The following is a 27617-nucleotide window of genomic DNA, read 5'->3' on the forward strand; positions in this document are numbered from 1 at the left end:
AATAATATGAGGAGGGAAACAATGCAGTTATTTAGTACTCCAGAGCCACTGTTTTCTCTGCAGGACTTGTGGTTTTGGCATTGATGGTGTGAGCCACAGATAGAAATGTTGTTTGTCTTCGTCTGAAAGAACATTAAAATACAAAAGGAACAAAATGCATTGTGGTCTGATAGCACATTTGAACCATAACATGCAAATTTAGGTGCACTCAGTAACTTTTTCCTCATGAAATAGGTTTGAATTGAATAGGAAATTTAAAATGAGGTGCAAGACAGCATCCATGTTGACAAGCAAAGTCACAATGCAAAGGAAATAGCGACAGATGTTTTTGTCTGTATTGTGACGTTCATTTGAGTGAAAACGATTATCCAAAAGAAAACAACATGGGGCAGGGACTTCAATCCATCGGCTGTTGATTGGATGGTAGATCTAAATGTGATCTTGCAGATAAAAGGAGTGGGTTTTAAATAGATTAGGCTTAAATGACTGTAGAAGTCCTGTATGCGTCACCAGAGACAAGTCTGTTGATTTACCAGAACACTGGGGTATGATATGCATGGATGATTCATTCACAATTATTCAACAATTATTTAGAAAATAAATAAGGTGAATTGCCAATTCAAGCTAACTTTACTGAGTGCACCTTTAAAGGGGTCATCGGATGCCCATTTTTCACAAGTTGATATTATTCTTTAGGGTCTTAATGAAAAATCTATATCATGCTTTGGTTAAAATTTCTCAATGGTAGTGTAAATAACACCTTTTTTACCTTGCCAAAATCAGCTCTACAAAAATCATCCTGTTCTGGTCGAGGTTGCTTTAAATGTTAATGAGCTCTGTTCACCCCGCCCCTCTCTTCTCTCTGTGAAGTGATGAGCCTGTTTACTTTAGCCGCTAAACTTGCTAACTAGCACATTATTAGGAAAGGCGATGGCAAAGATAAAAAAAAACCCTTATACTCACTTCTGTAAGTGAAGCTGGATCACGTATGATTTGTGCGAACACAGACGCATTCCCTTCACAAACAAACGTAATCTACTGCATCTTCAGCGGGTCAGATGTCAGAAGTAAATGACGACCACTATGTTCATTATTACATCCAACAACACAACATCTCAATCGCTCAATCGGAGATATTCTTGTCTAACTTACATCCCTGCTCTGGCATCGAAACAGTGGAGGTCGGACTGTTACAGCTGATTTAAGGCGGGTCTGAGGTAAGACGCTCATGTCAATCAACTGGTGGGAGCGCTCTCTGTTGGTGTTACGCCACACCGACAGGCATCTGAGAATGGCTCGATTTGAAAAAGGGTTTTTATCATTATAGGGTAGATGTGTACATACGCGGCCAACACAAAGTAATGTTCAAACATGTAAAAGTGAACTTTGCATCCGATGACCCTTTTAAAGGACAAGTTTACTTCCATAACAAAAATTTACAGATAATGTGCTCACCCCCTGTTGTCCAAGATATTCATGTCTTTCTTTCTTCAGTTGTAAAGAAATTATGTTTTTGTGAGGAAAACATTTCAGGATTTCTCTACTATAATGGACTTCTATGGTGCCCCCAAGTTTGAACTTCCAAAATGCAGTTTTAATGTAGCAAAGGGCTCTAAATGATCCCAGGCAAGGAAGAAAGGTCTTATATAGCAAAATGACTGCTCATTTTCTAAAAAAAAATTAATAATAAAAAAAATAATAAAAAAAAAAATAAATTACAATTTATATACTTTTTAACCTATGGAGAGAAATTTTGAAATGTTTTCCTTTACGACTGAAGAAAGAAAGACATGAAGATTTTGGATGACAAGGGGGTGAGTACATTATCTGTAAATTTTTGTTCTGGAAGTGAACTATTCCTTTAAGGTAAAGTAGTTGTATCAAATAAAATGGGGTTGTCACACATCACTGTGAGGTCAAACACACCTGTATTAGCAGAAGGTGTGAGGACTGCAGGTACAGTCCGTGTCAGTGACAGCATGCTGTTGTACACTGCGGAAATCAAACATTTAAGAGAATATGAAAAGAACTGCAGGGCCAAAGCTTCAAATCTTGATGCTGAATCACATGATGGCTCTAAACTAAAACACTGGGCATCAGGCATACTCAGTGCAACACAGAATGAGAAGTTAAAACTCTTGAGTGTGACTCTACCTATGAAAAGTGCAGCAGTGGAGGCCAGTACAGCAAACAGAGCAAATATTGAAATGAAGAAGTGGCCAGAATTTGAATAAACTCCGAGATGACCTAAACATACAAATAAAGAGCATTTTCACAGTTACGGAAACAAAGACGTAAATGTTACACTAACGCTCAAAACTTTGGGGTTGACACTTTTTTTTAACACTAAGGCTGCATTTATTTGATCAAAAATGCTAATATTGTGATCGACTGTAATTGATTCCTACAAGTCCCTCACATTATATGCTTGAAAAAAGTTATACAGTATATCATGGACACAAATGATGGCATTTGTCCAACAAATTATTAATCCTTTTCCTCATTTTAGTAAATTGTGGCCACACTATGCTAATTTGTTCCCTTAATTCAGTAACTTCTCCCCACTTTGTAATTCTTCATTCCCTCGTTTTAATTACATTCTTAACAATTTCAGTAAAATGCGTAAACAAATAAAAGATCATGGCCATGAACTAAAACGAGGGACTAAATTAAAAAATGAAAGAACAAAAATCTTCATTTTTGGCCACGATAAATATATTTTTGTCTGCATGTCATGTAGAGGGATCCGTATAATCCTTCAACAATCATTCTAATATGCTGACTTTGTACTCAAGAAACATTTCTGATTATTATCAATGTTGAAAACAGTTGAGCTTACAATTTTTTATGAAAACTAACACATTTTTTAGCATTCTTTGGTGAATAAAGAATTCAAAAGAACAACATTTGTTTGAAATATAACCTTTGCTGTCTCTCTTTTGTCAATTTAATGCCGAATAAAAACACTAATTTCGTTAAAAAATGCATCACACTGACCCCAAACTGTTGAACTTTACAGTACATATAGAATAAGGTAAAAAGCGTGTCTCTTGCTCTCTAACCTGACTCCGGGTTGTCCATCACTCTAGTTACCATCACAACGTGTTTTTGTGGAGAGAGGTCTGTGTACAGGGTAATGCTTGCAGCGGACGGTACCTGATCCAGGAAATGTGAGGTTGAATAGACTGAAATAAGGATGAGTGTGGGATCTTCATCTGACCGTACTGGATCAGATAACACAATGTCTGGGGTGTCTGATTGAACCTAATTACACAAAAGTGAAGAAATAAAAGTGAAAGAAGTTAAAAAAGTGATTTCAAATGCATGTTAAATGCAATTAAATCAGTTAAGCAGTATTAACAATCTCTCCCATGATCCCTCTTATTCTCACCCTCAGTGTGCTGAGCATGTTCGTGGTGCCAAACACTGTGATTTCAGCCACAGGCTGCTGAGAGGAAAGTTTGATCTTGGTGACAGGACAATGGAACGCTGGCACATACGGGAGCTGAAGGGAAGACTGAAAAGAAGGGGGTGACTGAGGAAGCGACAGGGCAGCTGGGGTTGATTGAGTCCGCAGACAGGCAGACAGATGGATGGAGAGAGGCAGAGTGGACAGGAGATGGAGGATAGAGTCTGACTGGGGCTGCACAGAGATCCTGCAACTGTACTGAGCTGAAACAAGACACAACAGACAGGTTAGAAGTGAATCATAAAAGGTTCATGGTTAAAAATGAATATATTAAAATAAAATAAAACTTTATATATACAAAAGACTACATTTATCTGATCAAAATGCATTTTGATGAAATATTGATAAATATTATTACAGTCTAAAACGTTTTCATACATTTTAAAATGTAATTTATTTTCAGCCACCATTATTCCAGTTTTTAGAAATCATTCTTACAAGCTGATTTGGTGCTCAGAAACATATTTAACAATATTTAAAACTTGTCCCACCAGTGTTTGCATCGTAGAATGGTGATGCATGAAAGATAGCCTGCAGTACTCTCATCTCTGGATAGGGGGCACCAAAGTTTAGAGAACACAGTAGCTCTGCCTCAGGATGTAGTTCATTCTCTATGGCTTCCCACTGGTCTAGATTGCATTGAGCTACCATGGAGAAGGAGATAGAAAGAGAGAGAGAGAGAGTCACAAACAACATCAACACTGAATAACATTTAAAGTAACTGTGTGTCATTTTTTCTTTACCTTGAAATTTTAGTTTAAAAATTATTCAGAACATCTGTTCTGGGAGTAAGTTTGGTGAGCAGGTACGAAATTCTGCATAAGGTTTGGCTTTACAGCAGTAACAACTACACGTGTACACCTATTACATTAAGAGCCAGGGGTGTCAACTTTTGAACAGAATGAAAATGTGTACATTTTTCTCATTTTGCCTAATATAATTTTTTTCATTTAGTACTACTCTTTAGAAGCTACAGAAGATACTTGTTTTCCAGAAGACAACAGTTAAATTTACCCTGATCTTTAAATTCAAAAAGTTTTTAACCCCCGGTTCTTAATGCATTGTGTTTCCTTCTGGAATATCAGTGAGTGTTTGAACCGTCTGTAATAGTTGCATAAGTCCCTCAGTTGTCCTCAGTGTGAAAAGATGGACCTCAAAATCATACAGTCATTGATGGAAAGGGTTCAAATACACAAAAATGCTGAAAAACCAAATAATTTGTAGGACCTGAAGTACTTTTTCTGAAGACCAGCAGGCAGTTTAACTGTTCAGGACAAACAGGGGACTCATGGACAACTATAACAAAAAATAAATAAATAAATACAAAAACACACAGCTGTGGATCATTCAGGTAACAACACAGTATTAATAATCAAGCGTATGTAAACTTTTGAACGGGCCATCTTTATAAATTCAACTAATTTTTTCTCTTGTGGACTATATGTAAATGTCTTTTATGAGAAATATCTTATTCAGGTCAGTACTAAATAAAAAATATTTTGTATTTTTTGTATTTTGCATTTTGTATGATCCTTCTTATTTTGGAAAAATAATTAACATTTTGTTATTAAAGCTCTGGCAATGTAAATCCTTTTTTTATACCATGCCAATAAAGCTACTTGTATCTGAATCTAAGTCAGTCAATCACAACCTCATATTCCATCTGTGCAGAAATGTATCCATGTCTCTGAAAGTGAAAATCCAGCCCAGATCTAAAATCTATTCAGGTCAAATAAAGTTGAGATAATATCTCTTCCCACCCACCACGTTTTAATTGCACACATTAAACAGTTAGAGATAATCACCACTGAGAATTATTTCTAGTCTAAGATTTAAGTGTTCAAGTGATTAAGTGTTGAAGTGACTCTTAAACTTCCCAACAGTCTAATTATTAATCATTATTCTTAAATCCCCCTTATATAGTTGGATTAATGGCACATTATGTGTTTTTCATGGTTGTGAACAGGGGCCTCCCTGAATCTCAAGTGGAGGTATGAAAAGACTTACCTGTGCTGACAGCAGAGGTGTTCAGATCCACTCTGACGGTGTATTCTGAAGCTTCAGGCCAGTTAGTGAGAAGCCTATCAGCAGGGAGAATGAGTACAGGAATAGACGCAGGCTCCACTGTTACCTACACGACACCAGAGGGGTCTTTTAATTTGTAATATTCACAATGGGTCTCTTTTAAAACCTAGTGAGCTGCCTCACCACATCCTTACAGAGATGGACCTGATCTGAATTGATATCAGTGATTTTTAAACTTTTTTGACTCGACAGCCTCCCATTGTCCTACCCCCTATAAGGTAATGTATATAAACAGAACCTGAACAGAACCACAGCGCATCAGGGTTTTATGTTGTGGACAATTTTAAAGATGACCTTACTACCTTTCTGGACCTTGAAAGTGGTAGTTACATTGCTGTCTACGCAGGGTCAGAAAGATCTCAGATTTCATCAAAAATATCTTAATTTGTGTTCTGAAGATGAATGAAGGTTTTACAGGTTTGGAACAACATGAGTGTGAGTAAAAATTGACAGAATTTTCATTTCTGGGTGAACTAACCCTTTAAAATGTACCCTTCATAGGCAGCTCACTAGGTTTTAGAACAGAGCTATTTTGTCACAAACTATGATGAGGATACTTATGTAATTTCGCAGAGGCACTAATTACCTCTCTGAAGGTTTGCTGTCCCCCTTCTAGCTTGTAGTAAACCACCACCGTCCCAAAATTCTTGGCAAATGCTACTCCAGTCTCAGAGTTAATTTGAAGGATTTTGTTTGATGACACATCCCATCTGCCTCGCTGACCTTAAAGAGAAAAAAACAAATGCAAAAGTAACCTATGGCAGTTAGCATACTTAGGTTTTCACATGTACACTACAGTGCATATTAAGTAAATTACACCATCACAGCATTCAAATGCTACATGTGCTAGGCGGATTTTTCTATCTGCAAGTACTTTGTGCACTCAGCTCGCACATAAATCTTGAAATTTTTGTCCACAAGGTGCCAACACTGGGCCAAGCTGTTGTTTCACAGTTGGAAAAGTGACTCGCAACTCAAGTTTAAACAAGTGCAAAGGTATTTCATCAATCATAATTTCTGAAGAAAAATTGCACAGACAACAGACAAGAATGATGTTTACAGGCAAGGCATTAAAGAGCAGGTCTTTTGCAGTTTGTACAGTAGCTATCCTTCAATGTAAACAGTCTGCAAAGTTGTTAATCAAAAAAGTGCATTATACATAAAGAAACTGTCTCTAAAAAAAGAGTAGACTCAGAATCACCTTAACGAGTCGTTATATTTTCAAATCTTCTGCATGTTACCGATCTACGTCACTCAGTAATATATTTGCATAAACCCACCTGCCTGCGAAATACAGACAGTCTGACCTGCCCACAAACACTTCCGCTAGTTAGTGTGTTGACATCATGTCGAGAAGTTGCTGAGTTCTGCGCTGTGAAAGCAAGTTTGTTTTGTTTTCATTGCTGAAAGATGATGATGTAAAGAATCAGTGGTTAAAATTCTCTTCATTCTATGATACCATAGCAATACAAATACATGCTTTTTGTAATTTTGCATTCCAGGGGCTAAATATGACGTTATTGAGGTCGCTTTAACCCACAACATGAAAAACAATTGCGGACTTGGCAACACAGATGGTAGCATTCGCTAACTTGCTCAAGTACTCCTCTCTGTACCAATCACAACAGACTTGGCCATCTGACCAATCAGAGCAGAGTAGGCTTATTAAAGGCAGGGGTTTACAGACATTTCGCTCAAAACAGATTTTTTTGATTATGTATAAATTCTGAGAAAATTACGATGTTTTCTGACCTTAGGTGCATTTAAACCTGTTGTAGAGGACTCAACACAATATGCAACCCTGGACCGCAAAACCAGTCATAAGAGTCAATTTTTCCAAATTGAGATTTATACAAATAAGCTTTCCATTAATGTATGGTTTGTTAAGATAGGACAATATTTGGCCGATGTACAACTATTTGAAGTCTGGAATCTGAGGGTGCAAAAAAATCAAAATATTGAGAAAATCACCTTTAAAGTTGTTCAAATAAAGTTCTTAACATTGCATATTACTAATCAAAAATTAAGTTTTGATATATTTACAGTAGGAATTTTACAAAATATCTTCATGGAACATGATCTTTACTTCATATCCTAATGATTTTTGGCATAAAAGAAAAATCAATAATTTTGACCCATACAATGTATTTTTGGCTATTGCTACAAATATACCCCAGCGACTTAAGACTGGTTTTGTGGTCCAGGGTCACATATTAGGACACTTTAAAAAAAACATATGACCTGCTCTGTAAATAAAGTATACTATGTAAGGCTATGCACTCGGCTGTATGCATATATTTAGTATCAATAATGGGGTATACTTGGGGTTTCAGATTAGAGGGGTTTGTTTCTGAAAGTTAAAAATGGCGCTTTGCTTGCTGGTAACCTAGTGATTTACCCTGCTGGTCTGTGATGGGAGAGCTGAAGCAGATGACATCCCCAGAGCGCAGGAATCCTGGGGGCTCTGAGATGGCAGGCATCACAAACAGAGGGGTGTAATCGCTGAGAAATGGGTTTGTAGTGTCTCCTTGCACCCTCAAAACAGTTAGACCGGGTGATGCCGTTTGCACTAGAAATGACTGACTGTCTTTGTCAACTATCAGTTGTACGAGGTCATCTCTGAGAGACAGAAAAAGTAAGGTTAGATCACTACTGTGAGTAACATAAATGTAAATGTGTATCTGTGTAATTACCTGTTAGCTGTGATCATTGTTTGTACATTATGAGAGTGAAACTGTTGTCCCATGTTATCATAGTATAGAGTCCTGAAACGGACACTCCAGCCCAGAGGGAAGGCAGGAAGTGCTTTCTCACTGTCACTGTTCACGGATGACACACTCAAAGTACGTACAAACCAAACCGTTGACACCTAAGTCAAGAAGGATGTTGATATTAGGATCTAAAATTAGCGTAATCTACAGTATTTATAATAGTAAACACTCACCTCCACACTGATCAGCAGTGTTTGGTTGATACCACAAACATCCATGGCATAAACCTCCAAAATAGCAAGGCCTGTATCAGGCCCTGTCCTCAACACCCCTTGATCATCAAGAGTAACAAGCCCTTTGCCTGAGACACACCGGCTAAGGGTGTAATGGACTGAGTCTCTGAAATACACACATTTTAAAAACTCAATGAACAGCAAAATGTCTGTGGATGTTCCATCTGAGATTACATGAAACCAGCTTCATCCAATACTTCAGTCAAATTGAGGAAAAAAATATGTAAATGTAATTTTGATCAGGCACATTATTAGTCAAAATCATCATGAGAACTGCAGTGGTGCGGAACAGACTTAATAGAGTGGATACTGACTTATTTTTTCTAGCTGTGCAAAAAATCAATTTTTTTGACATGGAACAGGCATGCAAACTCACTTATTGCTCTGCAGGGGGTACTGAGAGAGAGGGGAGACATGAGGATGGATCCTGAGCTTCCTGCTGTTAACTGCATCTCTTCAAACACCTGAGAGAAAAGAGGGAGAATGAGAGAACAGATTCATTTAGAGTGAATTCGACATTCTACAGATATACACTACTAAGTAAGCTTTTTAATGTTTTTAAAGAAGTCTCTTCTGCTCACCAAGCCTGCATTTATTTGATCCAAAGTACAGCAAAAACAGTCAAATTCTGAAATATTTTTACTATTTAAAATAACTGTTTTCTATTTAATAATATTTAAAAATGCAATTTATTCCTGTGAGTTCAAAGCTGAATTTTTAGCATCATTACTCCAGTCACATGATCCTTCATAAATCATTCAATTATTCTGATTTGCTGCTCAAAAAACATTTATTATTATGTTAAAAACATCTGAGTAGACTTTTTTCAGGTTTCTTTGATAAATAAAAAGTTCAGAAGAACAGCATTTATCTGAAATAGAAATCTTTTGTAACATTATAAATGTCTTTGTCATCACTTTTGATTAGTTTAAAGCATCTTTGCTAAAAAAAAATTATACTGACTTGAAGCTTTTCAATCGTGTAGTGTATAATGTTACAAAAGCTTTTTATTTTAGATAAATGCTGATCTTTGGTTCTTTCTATTCATCAAATAGTCCTAAAAAAATACACTAAACTGTTTAAAAATAATGTAATGATGCTGAAAATTTAGCTTTGATCACAGGAATAAATTACATTTTAAAATATATTCAAACAGAAAGCAGTTATTTTAAATAAAAATATTTCACAATATTACTGCTTTTGCTGTATTTTGGATTAAATAAAAGCAGGCTTGGTGGGCAAAAGAGACTTAAAAATCTTACTGTTCAAAAACTTTTGACTGGTAGTGTATGTTGAAATTAACATTTATATGTGTGCAAAGTATTCCACATTTGTATAATATGAATAATATAAAGACAAATGTTGTTAGAAGGTAGTATTCAATTGTGTATGTGTTTTTATTTGATCAAAATTAATATTTTTATTTAGCAAGGGTGTATTAGAATGATTGAAAGTGTCAGTAAATGTTATAAAATGTTATAAAAAGTATATTTTACTTCATTTCTGTTCTTTTAAACTTTGTATTCAAAGAATCCTGAAAAAATGTATCCCATTACCCATAAAAACATTAAGCATCACAACCATTTTCAACAATGATAATAAAAAGAAATGTTGCGCTTGAGCACCAAATCAGCATATTAAATTGATTTCTGAAGAACTGAAAAATAGATATGTAGTTTAAATTGTGATATTATTCCACAATATTCCATTATTCCACCGTTTTTCTTTTTAATCAAATAAATGTAGCCTGGGTGATCATAAGAGACATATTACAAAAACATTAACAACCTTAAACTTTTGAATGGTAGCGTACATTTTATTTATGATTAAATACTATTCTTCCATTAACGGATTAAATACTATTCTTCCATTAACATATTCTTGACTATTTTAAATGTCCAGATATTCTGTTTTACTGATTGGACTTCTTGAACATGCCCTAATTCATCTGACTAAAATAATCTGTGATGAATTATGTATTTTAAGATTGAGTTGGTTACGGTACAGTATTACTTATATTTAATTATGTCTTATTGTAAACAAAAGAAAGCCTCTACAGTTTGATTTTATAGCATAGTGAACACTTTTATCTCAGGAGATCAAGGAAAATCTGTTTCCTCATAACGTGACTCCTTTAAATATCTTGTCATTGGTGGTTCTTTGTGGAGGATGTATTTACCAGTATCTGTATCTCGTCAGTGAGATGATCAGAGAGTGACGTGTTGCTGGTGTCTATCTGTTGGAGCCGCACACGCACTTTCAGACTGGTCCTGCCTGGAGCTCTGGCCCTCACCAGCACAGAGAAACTGTGAGAGGGAGACACACTAACACCCACCTAAACAGACAGCATAATGCAAAAACAAGTTTTCATATCTTGAGTCAATTCATCCTACAGTGGTGGTCAATTTTTTTTTAAAACACTAGTATTTTCAGCAGCTAAAAGATGGTTTTAAGTCAGTTATTTCTCTCTTTTGCTGTAGTGTGTCAGGAGGAAATATCAGTTTACATTTCCAAACATTCATTTTACCATTACTTGTAATAATCCAGTGAGATTTTTGTTTGCACAAGGAGTCTGACAACAGCCAGTGCTCCACACAGAGATCTGATCTGAGTGACATGAAGAAACAGAACAAATGGAAACAGACTAAATCCAGAAGAACTGTGACAACATGTCTCCAAGATGCTTTAAGAAACCTACCTGCAAAGCTACCTGAAAAACTATGCGCAAATGCATCTAGGGCAAAAGCTGCTTTTTTAAGCGCAAAGGATGGTCACACCAAATGCTGATTTATTTTTGTTAATAGAAGTTAACCGATAAAGAAAATTATTTTTGACATTTTAAGGCATTTTTAAACAAGTGCCTAAAACTTTTAACAGTACTGTAGCTTTGCAGGTAGGTTTCCTGAAGCATCTTGGAGATGTTACCACAGTTCTTCTAGATTTCTTCAGTTCTTCTAGACCTGTTTGTCTCAGTTTGTTCTGTTTATTCATGTCATTCCAGACAGACTGGATGATGATGAGATCAGATCTCTGTGTGGAGCACTGGCTGTTGTTGCAAACAAAAATCTCACTGGATTATTACAATTAATGGCAAAATTAAAGGATTAGTTCACTTCCAGAACAAAAATTCACAGATAATTTACTCACCCCCTTGTCATTCAAGATGTTCATGTCTTGTTTGCTTCAGTCAATAAGAAATTATGTTTCTTGAGGAAAACATTCGTGAATTTTTCACCTTATAGTGGACTTCAATGGTGCCCCCAAGTTTGAACTTCCAAAATGCAGTTTCAGTGCAGTTTCAAATGGCTCTAAATGATCCCAACTGGGGAAGAAGGGTCTTATCTACCAAAATGATTGGACATTTTCGAAACAAATTGACAATTTATATACTTTTTAACCACAAACGCTCATCTTGTCTAAGTCTGCATGAATTGTTTTTTTTTTTACGGTCAGTACGATTAGGGTATGTCAAAAAACTCTTATCTCGTTTTCTTTCCCAACTTCAAAATTGTCTTACATCACTGCAGAAGTACCAACCCAGTCTTTACAAAGTGAACATGCAAAAAAGATCAAATGCCCTAAAAAAACGTAAAACAGTGATGTAGGACAATTTTGACGTTGAAAAAGAAAACAAGACTGTTTTTCGACATACCCTAACTGTATTGACCCGGATTACACAGACTACGCATGCGCGTCGCAGAGATGAGACAAGACGAGCATTTGAGGTTAAAAAGTATATAAATTGTCAATTTGTTTTGAAAATGTCCAATCATTTTGGTAGATAAGACCCTTCTTCCCCAGCTGGGATCGTTTAGAGGTCTTTGAAGCTGCATTTAAACTGCATTTTGGAGGTTCAAACTTGGGGGCACCATTGAAGTCCACTATATGGAGATAATTCCTGAAATGTTTTCCTCAAGAAACATAATTTCTTATTGATTGAAGAAAGAAAGACATGAACATCTTGATGACAAGGGGGTGAGTAAATTATCTGTAAAATTTTGTTTTGGAAGTGGACTTCTTTAATTTTTGGAAATGTAAACTGCCATTTCCTACTGACACACCACAGCAAAAGATAGAAACAACTGACTTAAAAAAATACTAGTGTTCTAATAATTTTGGCCACCACTGTAAGTGTGTGCATCTCACCCGTGCATGTCTTGGTTTGATCTCCAGGACACCCGCTTTGCTTAGACTCCAGTGGAAACTGAGGCCAACCTCGACACTACCCAGAGATAGAGGGTTCTGACTGCTGTCACTCCCCATCACATAAACTGGCATCTAAAACGAAAAACTCAACCAAACCTCTCCTGTACGGACATGGATGCACACAACAATAATGAGCATGAGAAGGACAAACCTCTGTTCCTATGGATAGAGTCACTAAAGGAGCCTGTATCCTCACTGCTGTCAGGTTAAACACCTCCACCTCCACTTCATCCTGATCACGGCACACATTCGGTTATTAGGTTTAGGCGTAGCATCACATATTTGTAGAAACGCCAAAGTTTGTCTCTTAATTTTTGGAAGATAACATTATGGTTTAAAAAGAGGAGTGAATGTAAGCGCATCATGTGTGTGTAGGAGCACAGATGTTGGTGATGGCAGTGTTGACAGCATATAATTAAGGCATAAGGGATGAAAGGTTGGATTTGCTGCATTGGGTAAGCAGTCATTTATTATTCATATTGGGTGTCATGGCAATGGAAAATCACATCAAGCATATATGTTTGCTCTTGAGTCACTTTCATAATTAGCAATATGTAAATAAGAAGCTTTTCACACAAAATGTGTTTTTGTGTTAAAAACAAGATGCAAGAACATATACAAAAAACATCTAAAAACAGTGTTTTTATATGTTGTAAGGGGCAATTTTGCATTTGACCGCTGCTTTTCTGTTTAAACATGCACTAGACAAGACATGTTCAACTGTTGTTTGCATCAACTTTTAAAAAAACATACCAAAAAAAAAAAAGCGTTTCTAGACCAGGGTTGGAACTTAAGGAGGACCATGAAAATGAACAAAAATTCTCCATAAATTCAAGACAAATGGGCTTTAAAAATGTGTTTCTGTCGAACTTAGGAATGCATTGGCCACTCAGAGGCACTTAAATTAGTTAGCGCTGAAAACGCACCAATCAGAGGCGCTTAGATCAGTTAGCGCTGAAAACTAATAATATTGCAGCCATATGAGTTTCTGTTTTTAACGTATAATTTAGATACAATTTTAAACAGTCTATTTTTACTGACAACAGTTTAAATTATTGTATTAAGTAATTGAGTAAATTTAAGTATTTGACATTAAAGACAACATAGTATGATGATTTTAATAAGGTGATTATAAAAACTGCCCTCACAAATGTTAAAAAAAAACGTTCCCCTGGAAATCAATTCTAGCGGCAAAAATAGCTCCTTAATTGAAAAGTTAATTGCTCTAGATGTTGCGTTTTTACACTCTGCTTTCCTAAACCTTGCCTTTTTTAAAGCAAAAACATATTCTGTGTAACTTTTCAGTTTAACTTTTTATACGTGAGACCCTGCAAAAGACGCAAGCACACTAGTCAAACCTGTCAATCTTAAATAAACAATGAAAAAGCAGAACAGTGGAACATAAAAATGCGAGTAATGGAAAGGAAAAGAGTGCAGGGTCAATATTGCATCATGCGCTGAATGCTAAAAAAAGATGCAAGATGCAAGTGCGACTGTCAAAAATGTCTTTCTAGCGCATGGTAACATAGACAAACAATGGAAAAGCATTTCTGTGGAATGTCAAAACACGAGACAGGGCAGCAGTAATAAAAACACAATAGCTAGAGACTAGATTTTTAAAAGCTGAACTTCTACCCTAAGCACCAAGTTTTTAAAAAGCTGTGCCATACATGAGACATAGCGAAATGCAAAATTGTACTGCGTGAGGTTGCGTCTCTATGACTATGTGATTGTCTGTGTAAATAATATTTTGTATCGGCTGTATGGGTCTACAAGGCAGGAAATTTGTAACAAATGTAACATCAAAAATACAAAATACCAAACGTGGGCTACCTGTAAAAAGGTAAGAAATGCTTCTGTATTTTGTGTCTGAAGAGCTCCTCTGAGTTTGACCACACCCACTGTCAAGCCTCTGACCAATCCTGTCTCAGTTACTACGGCGATAGAGCTGTCACTCACTGAGAACTTGACGGCGTACTGAGGCTGAGGCCCACCTTCCCATTTCACCTGTACATCAAAAAAACATTTATAGTAAAAAAAATGTGTTTCTGTTTAGACCAACATATGGTTTGGTTTGTCATTTCACACCAACCTGTCGCACACTTCCAACTGCCAGAGTTAGTTTACATGGCTGCAAAATGAATGGAGAATAAACTTGCATATTCTTGTGGGAGGAGCTTATAACACATCCATGACCATCCACTGCTGATAGGTGGAAACTGACCACGCCCACTTTCAGGCCAGTCACACTGAATCCCACACTGTACTTGTCCACTGACCCCACGTTCCTGTAAGTATACATAATGTACTCAATAACAATACTCAAGCCAAGAGTAATGATTCAAAAGCTACCTGCTTTATAACTATAATTTTTAAATGGCAAACTCCAGATAGCACATGCTGATGGGTCATAAACTGATGATATTCATAGCTTTAAACTACTTGGCGCAAGCTGATTGGTTCACGTTGCATGCAACCAATGAGCTTGCTGCTTTACATTTAAATGGCTGGTTAGCATTCACTAGAGCATTTCACAACATGCTTGAAACCCTCCACCTTCCCCAGCTCCACCTGCATAGATCTGCATAGAACTTATATTATGTTTAATTAAATGATATCATTATCATCTCACTACCACCTCAACTCAGTCATATCTATTCAATTGTATTATATATTAACGTCATTAAATATTATTTCATTAGCATTGTATGATTTTAAATCAAAAGACATAGGGCACAATGTAGTACTTGAACTCAAAATGACAAAAAGCACATGACAGACTCACTCCACAGAAATGATAGATGAAGAAGGGATGAGCATGAGGTTCATGAGCAACAGGTAATGATGAAGAAATGGTTGATTCTTTGAGTCCAAAACATGCACTTGCACTACAGCAGAATGTCTGACCTCAATCTAAAAAGCATCAACGTACAAAGATTCAGTATAAAAAAAAGTGTAGTAAAATCTACAAAAGATGAAAGAGATGAGTTTCCGTCTACATCTTACGGTATTAATAAAGTCAATCCGGAAATCTTTGATGTCAGAGACAAGCAAAGAGGCCACAGCAGGATCAGAGGTCAAACAGAGGTCATGAGCCAAAAGAACTGAAGAACCAGATTGAAGTGGGGACACCTGGGATATAAAGATAAAAGGCTGAATAAATGCTATTAGTTCTGTACTCTCACTTTGTGGTGAAATATTTAAAGACATTACTCTCACCTGTATTATATTCCCGTTCTCTACATGGTTGATGCTGGCTAACTGGTTGTCTTGTAGATGGATTTGAAAATGACCTGAGCCATGGATCAAGGACAGATTTTCCTACAAAGATGAACATATTGAGTCATTAAAATATAACAAAAACGTCCAGATGAGAAATGTTAGAGAGGGATGAACTTGCTCACTGTGACTTTTGGATGGTTGAATAAAGTGACAGAGTGTCTGGCCCACTGTACGTCATCTACCAATCGCAGATTCACACACTGAGACACTGGAGCTGTCAACATCTTGTACAGAACACATATTTTATACGTTACTCAGACACACATAAATATTGACACAAAAATAAACATATAAACACTCACCTCTGGACATCTAAGAGTGACATTGACAGTCACTATTCCAGTCTGTCTGTGGGCTTGAAGAACCTGCCAGGCTGTAAAACAGGCAAATTGATTAGATTTGGGTCAGTGACAAATAAGACTGTTCACAATAAAAAAGTAAACATTTAGTTTAAACCCTGCATCAAGATCTTGGAAGTTGTTATACTATATTTATGCTGGTTTCATATGGTTTTCAAAAACATCTGTACCATTATTAGTTAGGTAACTAATAATATTTTACCAAAACAACTTCACTGCTTTTTGATAATTATTAAGAGAATAATAATAATAATTTAAAAAATAATGCAAAATAGTTAAATGAAATTATAATAAAAGATTTAGCCAATGAGAATTTTTTAATTTTTAATTATTTATTTTTTTCTTGAACACCAAATCAGCTTACTAGAATGATTTCTGAGGATCATGTGAGACTGAAAACTGGAGGAATGATGCTAAAAATTCAACTTTGCAATCACAGGAATATATTAAAATAGAATAGTTATTTTAAATTGTAATAATATTTGAAAATATTACTGTTTTTACTGTATTTAATCAAGTAAATACAAGGCATGTGTGTATACATAAAGAGAAATGGATGAATATATATATATATATATATATAACAATACAATACAAATTTTGTTTATTGTGTTTTTGTCTGTTAATAAGTGAAAATTAAAAAAAATAAATAAATAAATACTCTTATAACATATAATTACTAACATATAAATTAGAGTATAATATTAATAATTTATTTTCATATTATATTAAATCTTATTTTAAAGATATAATAAATTATTTTTCCAATAATATATTTTTAATTCTTTTATTTTTAATTTAATTTAATATATTTTTTTACATTTTTCATCATTATGCCATCTGCACCACTGACATTTTTTTTTAAATTTAATTCAGAAATTAAAAACATGCACATAATAAAAGAGGTGTACATATCTTATGTATGAATAGTATTTTTGCTCTACATTGTCTCTAGTTTGATCCAGACAAATAAACTGAGTGTCGTGTGATTGAACTACTGACCTTACACATTATTAAAACTCAAAATGCCAAAAGTGTACTAGAGTCAGTGCAAAGCAAACCCAAACACACCGTGTAGTTTGTAGCCTGTCTGGGTTAGTCTGTCTTTCATTGTGGACTGGGGGCACAATGAGAGCAGACCAGGGTCAGAAGAGGTCCAGTTTACTGAACAGGAAGTGAAATTGTCAAACTGCACCCCCTTTCGGTCCAACACAGATAACTGCAACGTTGCATCCCTCATTTTGGACACAGACAACTGAGAGAGAGAAAGAGACAGATGACATGAAAGAATATGGTAATGTGATATTTAATTACATCAGAGTAATTCTAGTAGAAGAAAGGAAGTCCAAACACTGAAAGAGATAAAGCGTGACCTCGCTAAATAAATAATGATAAAATCATGCTTAACCTATCTCACTACAGAAGGCATGCAGGAAAAACGCTTCAACTGTAGCAGGAAAGCAATAAACTATTGATTTGGTGCTCTATAATCATGAAAATGAAACTGTGAGCCTAGTTAATGTGTGAATGAATCTTTGAACATGAGCTGGCAGAGATATCAGTCACACTTAGATGAAAACAGGGCAAGAATGTGCAGTAATAATCCTTCTTTCCCACTGATCAGTTAATGAGCATAACAGTCACATTATGTCAGATTTAACTTTTTTTTTCGAAAGAAAATGAAATAATATTTTACTGTTTATAATATTAATATTACTGTTTTTACTGTATTCAATCAAACAAATACACAATGAGAAACACTTAAACAAAAATATATATATATATATATAACCCACAATAATATTTATCATTTCATTAAGCTTAATATATATAAAATCATTATTTACTGGGTATTTTCAATTGGGAGGTGGCCTTACCAAATGCTAACCCCTAAATTTCAACTTATAAAAATGATACTGAAATTGAGCTAGGTTCAAACGTATCTAAAATTTTCCTACTGTAACAATCACTGTAGGTAGTGACAACATTGCTATTTTTGGTGATACTCCATAAAATGTTGTTTTTATGTGTGTACAACAGTTCAGAACTGTGCTAGTTAACCATGTGCTGATTAGCATCTTTACGCTGGGCCCAAAAGTATCTAAAATTATCACTCCCAAATCAGTCACAACAGAAACATTTGGTGAACTTTCAGTAGAGACATCATTGTTTTTCTGGTTGGTATCCTATAAAATTGTCACTACCGAAACAGTCATGACAGAAACATTTGATGAAGTTTCAGTAATGACAACATTGCTTTTTTGGGTGATACTTCAAAAAAAATGTTTTTATATGTGTACAACAGTTCAAAACTGTGCTAGTTAAAAGAGAAGTCCACTTCCAGGACAACAATTCACAAATAACTTACTCACAACCTTGTCATCCAAGATCTTCATGTCTTTCTGTCTTCAGTCGTAAAGAAATTATGTTTTTTGAGGAAAGCATTTCAGGATTTTTCTTCATATAATGGACTTCATTGGTGCCCCGATTTTAAACTTCCAAAATGTAGTTTAAATGCAGCTTTAAGGGCTCTAAATGTTGAGGAAGAAGGGTCTTATCTAGCGAAACGATTGCTCATTTATTTTGGAAAATAAAAATTTGTATACTTTTTAGGCACAAAAGCTTGTGTAGCACAGGCTCTGGGATGCGCGTCCACATACTATTGAATCACGTCGGAAGGTCACGTGGATGTAGGCGGAACCATAGACCCAGTGTTTACAAAGTGAATGTGCAAAGACTAACAAAGTGCAAGTAAGTCAAACGCTGTTTACAAACAAAAAGGTACAACGATGTCGGACGATTCTGAAGTTGTAGGAGTTGTTTTCGACATACTCTACCATTTTAAGCTGGAGTACACAGACGATGAACTTGTGGTGATTTGAAGACGTGATGCGTAGTAGTGATGGGACGTTCGGATCATTTTACCAACTCAGACTTTTAAGTCTCGTTCAGCAAAATCAACAAATCTTTTTTCGAGTCATTTTGTTTATTTGAGCAAAATCAGCATCACCCATAAGATGAACGAATGACTCGAAAAACCCGAAGACTTGAAACAGGTGAACTAATTCCAGTACAGAAACTAATAGGATGTTGCGCATGCACGACTGAACGAATCACTCCCTGAGACGACTCGTTCTTCCCGAGTCACATTTCATTCAAAATGAACGAATTGCTCAAGAACGACCCATGGACGCGCATACCAGAGCCTGTGCTACACAAGCTTTTGTGCTTAAAAAGTATACAGATTTTTATTTTTCGAAAACAATGACCGATTGTTTTGCTAGACAAGACCTTTCTTCCTTGGCTGGGATCATTTAGAGCCGTTTGAAGCTGCATTTAAAATACATTTTGGAAGTTCAAATTCGGGGCACCACTGAAGTCCATTATGTGCAGAAAAATCCTGAAATGTTTTCCTCAAAAAACATAATTTCTTTATGACTGAAAACAGAAACACATGAACATCTTGGATGACAAGGGGGTGAGTAAATTATTTGTAAATTGTTGTTCTGGATGTGGACTTCTCCTTTAACCATGTGCTGATTAGCATCTTTACGCTGGGCCCAAAAGTATCTAAAATTGTCACTACAGAAACAGTCAAGACAAAAACATTTGGTGAAGTTTCAGTAGTGACATCATTGTTTTTTTGGGTGTTATCCCATAAAATTTTCACTACTAAAACAGTCACAACCGAAAAATCTGGTGCTTTTAAACAGAAACATTTGGTGAAGTTTCGGTAGTGACAAAGGGGAACACACAATTCTTTATTTGGGGGAAATAAACAAAACTGTAGTACAGTTATGCAAACTGTTAGTATTTTAGTATGTTTTAGGATGTGAGTTAAAATTCTATAATGTGATGTGGTCGCTACCAAAGCATTACTGTCACTACTGAAAATGTGCAGTCACAACCGAAACATGGGATGTTTTGTCAAAAATAAAGTAGATTGATTTATCAACTAAGATGTTATGTTTTTGGTTCAATGTGTATATTTAAACTAATGAATCCTTAAGCTTGAAATCAGTATGATCAACTTTTTTTTTCACAAAGAAAAACTGGATCCAAAACACAACAAATCTCATAAATTACACTTGAAATATTGTTAAAAATGTAACTGCTATTGAATTACCTCTGAAAAAAGTAATAAAATAGCAAATATATATATATATATATTTACAAGCAAGATGTAAGCAAAATCTTAATAGATCATTATAAATATACATTTCCAATTAAATTATTATTGTTTCAGTAGTGACAAATTTGGGGAGAGGACAAATATTCCAAAATTTGAGAAATTAACTGCATAATAACTAGACATGTGTACCTTGGATATTATACAATTTGCATACATGATATAAAACATTATGTTTATATGTTCATATAAACATTTAAAACATGAATACCCTTATGATTTAACATATAAGACCATTTTAATGTCTGCACACACTTACACACATCATAGTTTGTAAAAATGTGTGTAAATAAGTGAGCACACAATTACTGGCATTCTGCCTGATGTAATTATTCTTTCCATTTCATGTGCATGTGTTTTGCTTTGACTAATGACCTGCTTCATTAAATTGGTAAATCTAATTTCTTCTCTCAGTGTGCTGTAACCAAAAAAAGAATCATTTATGACCAAAAATCAAAGTTTTCTTGGTTCTCTTTAGGCTCAATTAGAGATATGATGTGATGTTTCATTCTCAGAGTTGGTTTTAGTATATTAGAGATGGTATATTGATTGTGAGGGTTTGACATTGATCAAAGACTTGGTTTCTAGAGCATCTATGTCAGGAGAGGAAAACCCTCACGCAACACACACACACTGAGGGCCCATGCATGCAGTTACTATGGAAACTGCCATAACACTTCACCCTGCATATCACACATAATTGCATGGCAAATGAGAGCAGCGGAAAGAGGGAAGGAGAGAGACGGAGGTCTGGTGTGGGAGTAGGGGTGAAACAGAAAGAAAGAGAAACACCTGGAGGGTGAGAAAATGAAAAAATGAAAAGAAAAACAGAGGTCTGGGCAGGTGAAGGGAAAAGAGGAAAATGAGTGAATCATAAAAGAGTTTATGAGAGGACGTAACAGCAGGAGGGGGCAAAAAGAGAAAGGGAGAGGACAGAGTGGGCATTACTCACCAGTCCACAGGGGAAGTGAGGCTGTGTGCAGGAATAGTGATGGGAGAACACAGGGATGGATGAAGGTGAGGACGGGGAGGAGAGAAGAGAGAGAGACAGACTTGCGGGGACGCCACACACCACCTGAACTCTGCTCTCCTCCACTGCGGGAATCTCGTTTAACGGACCTGGAGTATTACCACACCTGAAGACCAACCACTGCATGCATAAACACACACAAATATGAAAAAACATACATGACTGCAAGGCTACAGCACTTCACCCACTCAAAGCATGAGGAGCGTATGCAGCAGAGAAATTTCAAATTCAGAATTAATTCTGTCTTCACTGTTTGATATAGAAAATATATTTCAGTTGGTTTGATTCTCCACTACATTATGGTAAAAAAAAAAAAAAAAAAAAAAACTCTGTCATTTTTGTAAATGTTTCTTCTTTATATCAACACTAACATTTCAAATTTTGGAATCAGCAAGATTTTTTACAATGTATTTAAAATGAGTCTCTTATGCTCCTCTAAGCTGCATTATTTGATAAAAAATACAGTAAAATTAATAATATTGTTAAATATCATTACAATTTAGAATAACTGTTCTCTGTTTGAATAGATTTTAAAATGTATGTGATGGCAAAGTAGAATTTTCAGCAGCCATTACTTCAGTTTTTAGTGTCACATGAGCCTTAAATAATGAAGAAACATTTCTTATATCAATGTTAAAACCGGTTGTGCTGTTCAATATTTTTTTGCGAAAAGCATTTATTGGAAAAATATAAATTTTTTTGTAACATTCTAAAAGTCACTGTCATTTTTGATCAACTTAATGCATCCTTGCTGAATGAAAAGATTTAATTCTTCTAAAAAAAAACTTATGATAAATAGTGTACATATTTTATTAAAAAATTAAAATAACAAAAATTACAAATGCACTACCTTGTAGGTGGGATTTTAAGCATTACTTGTATTGATTATTATTTATTAAATAATATTTTTTTATCTTCTAGTTATCACTTCTGTTTCTTTAGTGATATTAACATATTTGATGAAATTCTGAAATTAAAATTATACAAATTTTAAAGGCTGTATTGGAAAGTCACTGAAATTAAAAAAGTTTAAGCTGAACTACTAAAATTACTAAAACTAAAACTGAAAAAAGTTTTAAAATGTTATAAATGACAAAAAAATGCTAAAATTAAAATGATAAATGAAAACTAATTTAAAATATTGCTAAACACTACAAAACTTTATATATAATACTATAACAACATTGTTTAATAACAAATAAAAGTACTTAAAAAATGACAAATGTACACAATGTAGGTAATTTAAAAATTACTTATTGATTATTATTTATTAAATAATAATTTTTAATCCTCTGGTTCTTACTTCTGTTTCTTTAGTGATATCAACATTTGATAAAATTATGAAATTAAAATGACAAAAATTATAAATGTATTGGTCACTGAAATTAAAAAAGTTTGAGATGACGTACTAAAATGACTAAAACTGAAATAAACTGAATAAATAAAATAAAATAAAGATGAATAAAGATGACAAAAACACACAAAAAATTACTAAAATTAAAAATTAAAACTAATTCAAAATATTGATAAGAACTGCAATACTGTGTAAGTAATACTATAACAGCATTGTTTAATAACAAATACAAACATAAAAAATAAAAAAATGACAAACACACCGTCTGTAGGTGGAATTTTAAACATTACTTAGACATTATTTATTAAATAATAATTTTTAATCTGGTTCTCACTTTGTTTCTTTAGTGATGTCGACATATTTGATGAAAACATTAAACTTGAAAATGAAAGCTATAAAATGATAAATCTTATATTGGAAAGTCACTGAAATTAAAAAAAAAGTTTAAGATTAAGTACTAAAATGACTAAAACTGAAATAAATAAATAAATATAAATAATACTATAACAACACTGTTTAAGAACAAATCAAAACATTACAATTGGGTGGGATTCTAAACATTGCTTATTATTACTTATTATTAATACAATAATCTTCTGGTTCTGTAAATACCCCAAATGTTTGTGTTTAAATACAGAAAATAAAATCTATTAATATTAATAAGTACATTTACATGAGTTTAGTGTAATAATCAGTCTGAGGGTTGATTAACTGATTAACAGTTGAAAACATTCATTAGAAATTTAGAAAAGTAATCAAAAAGTAATCAAATGTAATCAGTGACATTATTTTAATAAAGTAATTGAAATAGTTACACTACTTATTACGTTTTAAATAGGGTAACTTGTAATCTGTAACCAATTAAATTTACAAAGTAACCTTCCCAACACTGGTAATAATGCAGTACATATGACACTTGAGTCACATTGCAGTTGAGAACATTTCAAACCTGTTCTCCCATGGCGGTGCATGTGACCCGATACGCATGTCGAGGTGGCCCTGCTTCGATCGTCCTCAATGCCTCCACGGTAACACCCCTCTCCGGCTGTACCTCGACGTCACTAAAGAAACGGAAGGGAGCCGGGGGCCAGGGCCGAGGCCCCCCCTCGAACATAACCACACGAGATGAGCCCACCGAGAGAAGAACCTCAGACACAAGAGACTGAGTGAAAGAAGGAGAGAACAATGTCACCGAGAAGCTAAATGGAGTACAAGGCTTACGATAATGTCCTTGTTCAAGCTGTTGCTGTCTTTCATTAGTGTCTGACTGACAAAAGCAAAGCACTGATCCATCACATTGTCCTGTTAAACTCCCATGAGCGTGCTTGGCAGCGTTTGCCCTGGACTAGAGAGCTCCGCTGCTCTCTATGTCCCTGACATGCTACAGAGTCATACATCAGTGATCAGGAGCGCTCAGTTTCACATTAATCTTCAGCTACTCCCAAACAGTTCATTATCTTAATAAATAGCCTCCATAGGGCTGATAAATCACCCTTTATACAGTCATGACACTTACCACAAATCATATGCGCACACACATACAGTTGTGCTACGAGACACACATACAGAGAAGCGGCATACTTTGAGAGGGCTGTAGGCCACCAGTGTTGTCGTCTCGCTGATGCTGCATCCCTCTGTTTCTACTGTGATGGTAACAACAGCGTGACCCTGTGAAACAGCCTCCATACGGACCCCTCCACAGAATCCAGGTCCTGGAGACGGAGATCCTGAGAGAGACAAGGAGGCAGAAATGCAGAAACAGAAAGGGAATATTCATGTGGTTCATACCAGAGTCTAGCACAAGTTACACAAAAACTCCTGTTATAATCACTAAAGCTACGAATTAATCTATTATTTACATCGTATCTGCACTATGCGCTCATCAACAGCTCCAGCGTTTTCATCGCTGACTAATCTAAGCGCCTCTGATTGGCCAATGCATTCTTAATTTCAACAGAAATGCGTTCGATTGGCTATAAGGCTCAACGCTGCACAAACCAGTGCGTAAAAACAATCTTGGTGTGAGCGAATCTAAATGTCATTTTGCGAACTGACACTTTTCACATTTCATTTTAATCGCAACAGCCGTAATAATTTGTTTAATTGACCTATCATAAGCCCCTCCCCTCGAACGCAAATGAGCCAATGGCAGCTGAGTAATAGTTGCACAGGGACCGGAACTCGGAAAAGAACATCAAAAATACAGCTTGTTCTTGATTGGCATTTATATTTGCATCAGTGTTAATATTATTAACTAAAACTAAAGTCATTAAAAATGTTTTTGGTTTATTTAAGTAAAAAATATAAAATAAATAAAAAAATGAAAATTATAAAAATTATAAATGTTGCATCGGAAAGTAAATGAAATTTAAATAAAGTTTAAGTTGAAGTATTAAAATGACTAAAATTACAAAAAAAAGAAATAAAAAAAATAATTACATAGAAAAAAAATTATGATAAAAATGACAAAAGCACACAACAAAATTACTAAAATTAAAATAAAGTATGAAACCTAATTCAAAATATACAATACTTTATAAATAATAATATAATAACATTATTTTACATACATTTTTAGATAAGCCCCAGAAAATTAACTACTTATAATTACGGTCTCTGGTGTTTCTACTCGAATTAACAAATTTAATGCTTAACCCTTAATTTAATTTAATTTAATGAATTTAATCAAATGAATCATTAAATTGATTTAATTCTTAACCCTGTGCACATTTTAATATTTAGTTATACTTAAAAAGTCTCAGTTTAAGGGTTTTCTAAGGCTGCCCTTGACTGAAGATTTTTGTGGTCTACTAGTAGTCGTTCATTTTGAGGATTAGTCGACTGTTTAATAAACCATATAACTCATAATAATGAGCATTTAATTGCCTACATAACCTAATAAATGCTCAAGCGCGTGCAAAACAAGCTTGCCACGGCGCACCGGCAGATATAATAATTACGAATGTTTCAGGAAAAAACAGCAAGGAGACTGCATTAACATTTTAATAAATTATTGATAAACTAGTGCTTTCTTTGTTTTTGGTTTAAGATGAACTCGGCAACACTGACTCTTCATCTCCGCAGTAGTGGATGCGCCTGTATGCATGTTTCATACGGATTACATAATCTGAGAATATTTGTTTTCTGTTTTAATTGGTTCATTTAAAAGTAGACATTTCTCTCTCTATAGAAATATTTTTCATGACTGCAAATACAGAGTTTCGAAATTTCAGGCTCAAGTTCACAGAGACAGCAGAAAGCACATTCTGTTTGCTTTCACTATTTTACAAAAGCACAACATTTTGTTGTTATTCTGAGTGTGCACATATAAATGTAGAGTCTTTTTGATTCGAAAGATGTATTACTTTTATCTGTATGACCAAAAATGACGGAGTATTTTAAGTGACCGCCCAGGCACAGCCGTTTATAACCTCAAATTTTTGTTTCTGTGACTAAGCGACTAATTTTGGTCAACCAAACGTCTTCTCGTCGATTAACGGCTAGTCGACTATTAATTCAGTCGATCTTTTTACCCCATTTTAACATTTAATTTCTTTGGAGACTGGAACATGAGAGCATTGTTATTCTCATGGAACAAACGCAATCTCTGTTGTGAATACAGCTAAAGTTTTACTCTAGTAACATTTGCTAGGATTCACATTTAAGTAATAGCTTTACGTGCCGGACAGCTGTGCAAGTTTTCGGTACATAAATCCTCTGTCAAACACAAACATGCATACACTTCATCAACCTGATGTTTATGGGCTAATGTACTAAATGGATTACACAGAGAGAGCGCGTATTGATTTTCCCAGTGCTTTAAATTAAAGCAGGAGAAATGAACTAATTAATCCTATTTTAATTTGTGCATGCAGTGAAGAGGAAGTCCTAAATAAAGGAGGGGGGAAGAGAGAGAAAAAGAGCGGGTAGGGGGTCTCTGTGTGTGACTGGGAGTAGATCACTTCTCCCTCATGTTCAATATGCCCTGAGGTAAACAATTAGAGCAGGCGGATGAATGAAAGTGCCATCAGAGAAACGGAATATTGAAGGAACCAGTGGTGTGTAAACGGATGGACTAAGTATGATCGCAGAGATGGAGAGGGTGAAGATGCTGCACCTGACATGTGTGCGAAGATGCCGGCAGGTTCACTGTGGACGTGTAGAGAGAGCTGAGAGCAGTCTGTGACTAACACAAGATTTCTATCCTCCAGTAGAGACTCTCCGCATTGAAGACTGTGTGTATCGGAGAACACGTTTTCCTGAGAACTTGCACTGATGCTCCTGTGAGTGTCTGAATGTGTATTAAAGACATAATTTGTCTGAGAGCAAGTGTTTGATGAGTCCTGAATGCCCCAGAGAGCAATGGGAATCTCTATCCGGTCCCCCACGCGACAATCGCCTCGCTGGGGAATCAGCTGCAACCGGGCAGGCCTTACAACCATCACCTGTACATACACAGTGAAAGAAATATATGAGAATTAATAGCCTACACTACCAGTTCAAAAGTTTTTGAACAGTAAGATTTTTAATGTTTTTTAAAGAAGTCTCTTCTGCTTAACAAGGCTGCATTTATTTGATCCAAAATACAGCAAAAGCAGTAATATTGTGAAATATTTTTGCTATTTAAAATAACTGCTAT

At 35.1% G+C, this 27617-nt stretch overlaps 1 protein-coding gene across 1 annotated transcript in view; it reads right to left on the bottom strand.

Annotated features, from left to right (window-relative positions):
• Positions 1-27: 27 nt before the first annotated feature.
• The window catches only part of LOC127178611 (nuclear pore membrane glycoprotein 210-like), a 46593-nt gene continuing 19003 nt past the window's right edge, over positions 28-27617 (bottom strand). The window contains 28 exon segments of the mRNA XM_051131587.1: positions 28-122; positions 1927-1992; positions 2155-2247; positions 3063-3264; positions 3392-3672; positions 3961-4113; positions 5477-5600; positions 6141-6277; positions 7953-8173; positions 8248-8423; positions 8499-8664; positions 8935-8969; positions 8972-9022; positions 10738-10893; positions 12705-12836; positions 12916-12996; positions 14598-14771; positions 14857-15052; positions 15550-15677; positions 15771-15896; positions 15984-16085; positions 16169-16270; positions 16349-16419; positions 17477-17660; positions 21547-21744; positions 23928-24140; positions 24560-24705; positions 27096-27423. Of these exon segments, the coding sequence (XP_050987544.1) occupies positions 28-122; positions 1927-1992; positions 2155-2247; positions 3063-3264; positions 3392-3672; positions 3961-4113; positions 5477-5600; positions 6141-6277; positions 7953-8173; positions 8248-8423; positions 8499-8664; positions 8935-8969; positions 8972-9022; positions 10738-10893; positions 12705-12836; positions 12916-12996; positions 14598-14771; positions 14857-15052; positions 15550-15677; positions 15771-15896; positions 15984-16085; positions 16169-16270; positions 16349-16419; positions 17477-17660; positions 21547-21744; positions 23928-24140; positions 24560-24705; positions 27096-27423 (4137 nt within the window).

This window comes from Labeo rohita, chromosome 16 (assembly GCF_022985175.1).
Source record: "Labeo rohita strain BAU-BD-2019 chromosome 16, IGBB_LRoh.1.0, whole genome shotgun sequence".
Taxonomy (NCBI): Eukaryota; Metazoa; Chordata; class Actinopteri; order Cypriniformes; family Cyprinidae; genus Labeo; species Labeo rohita.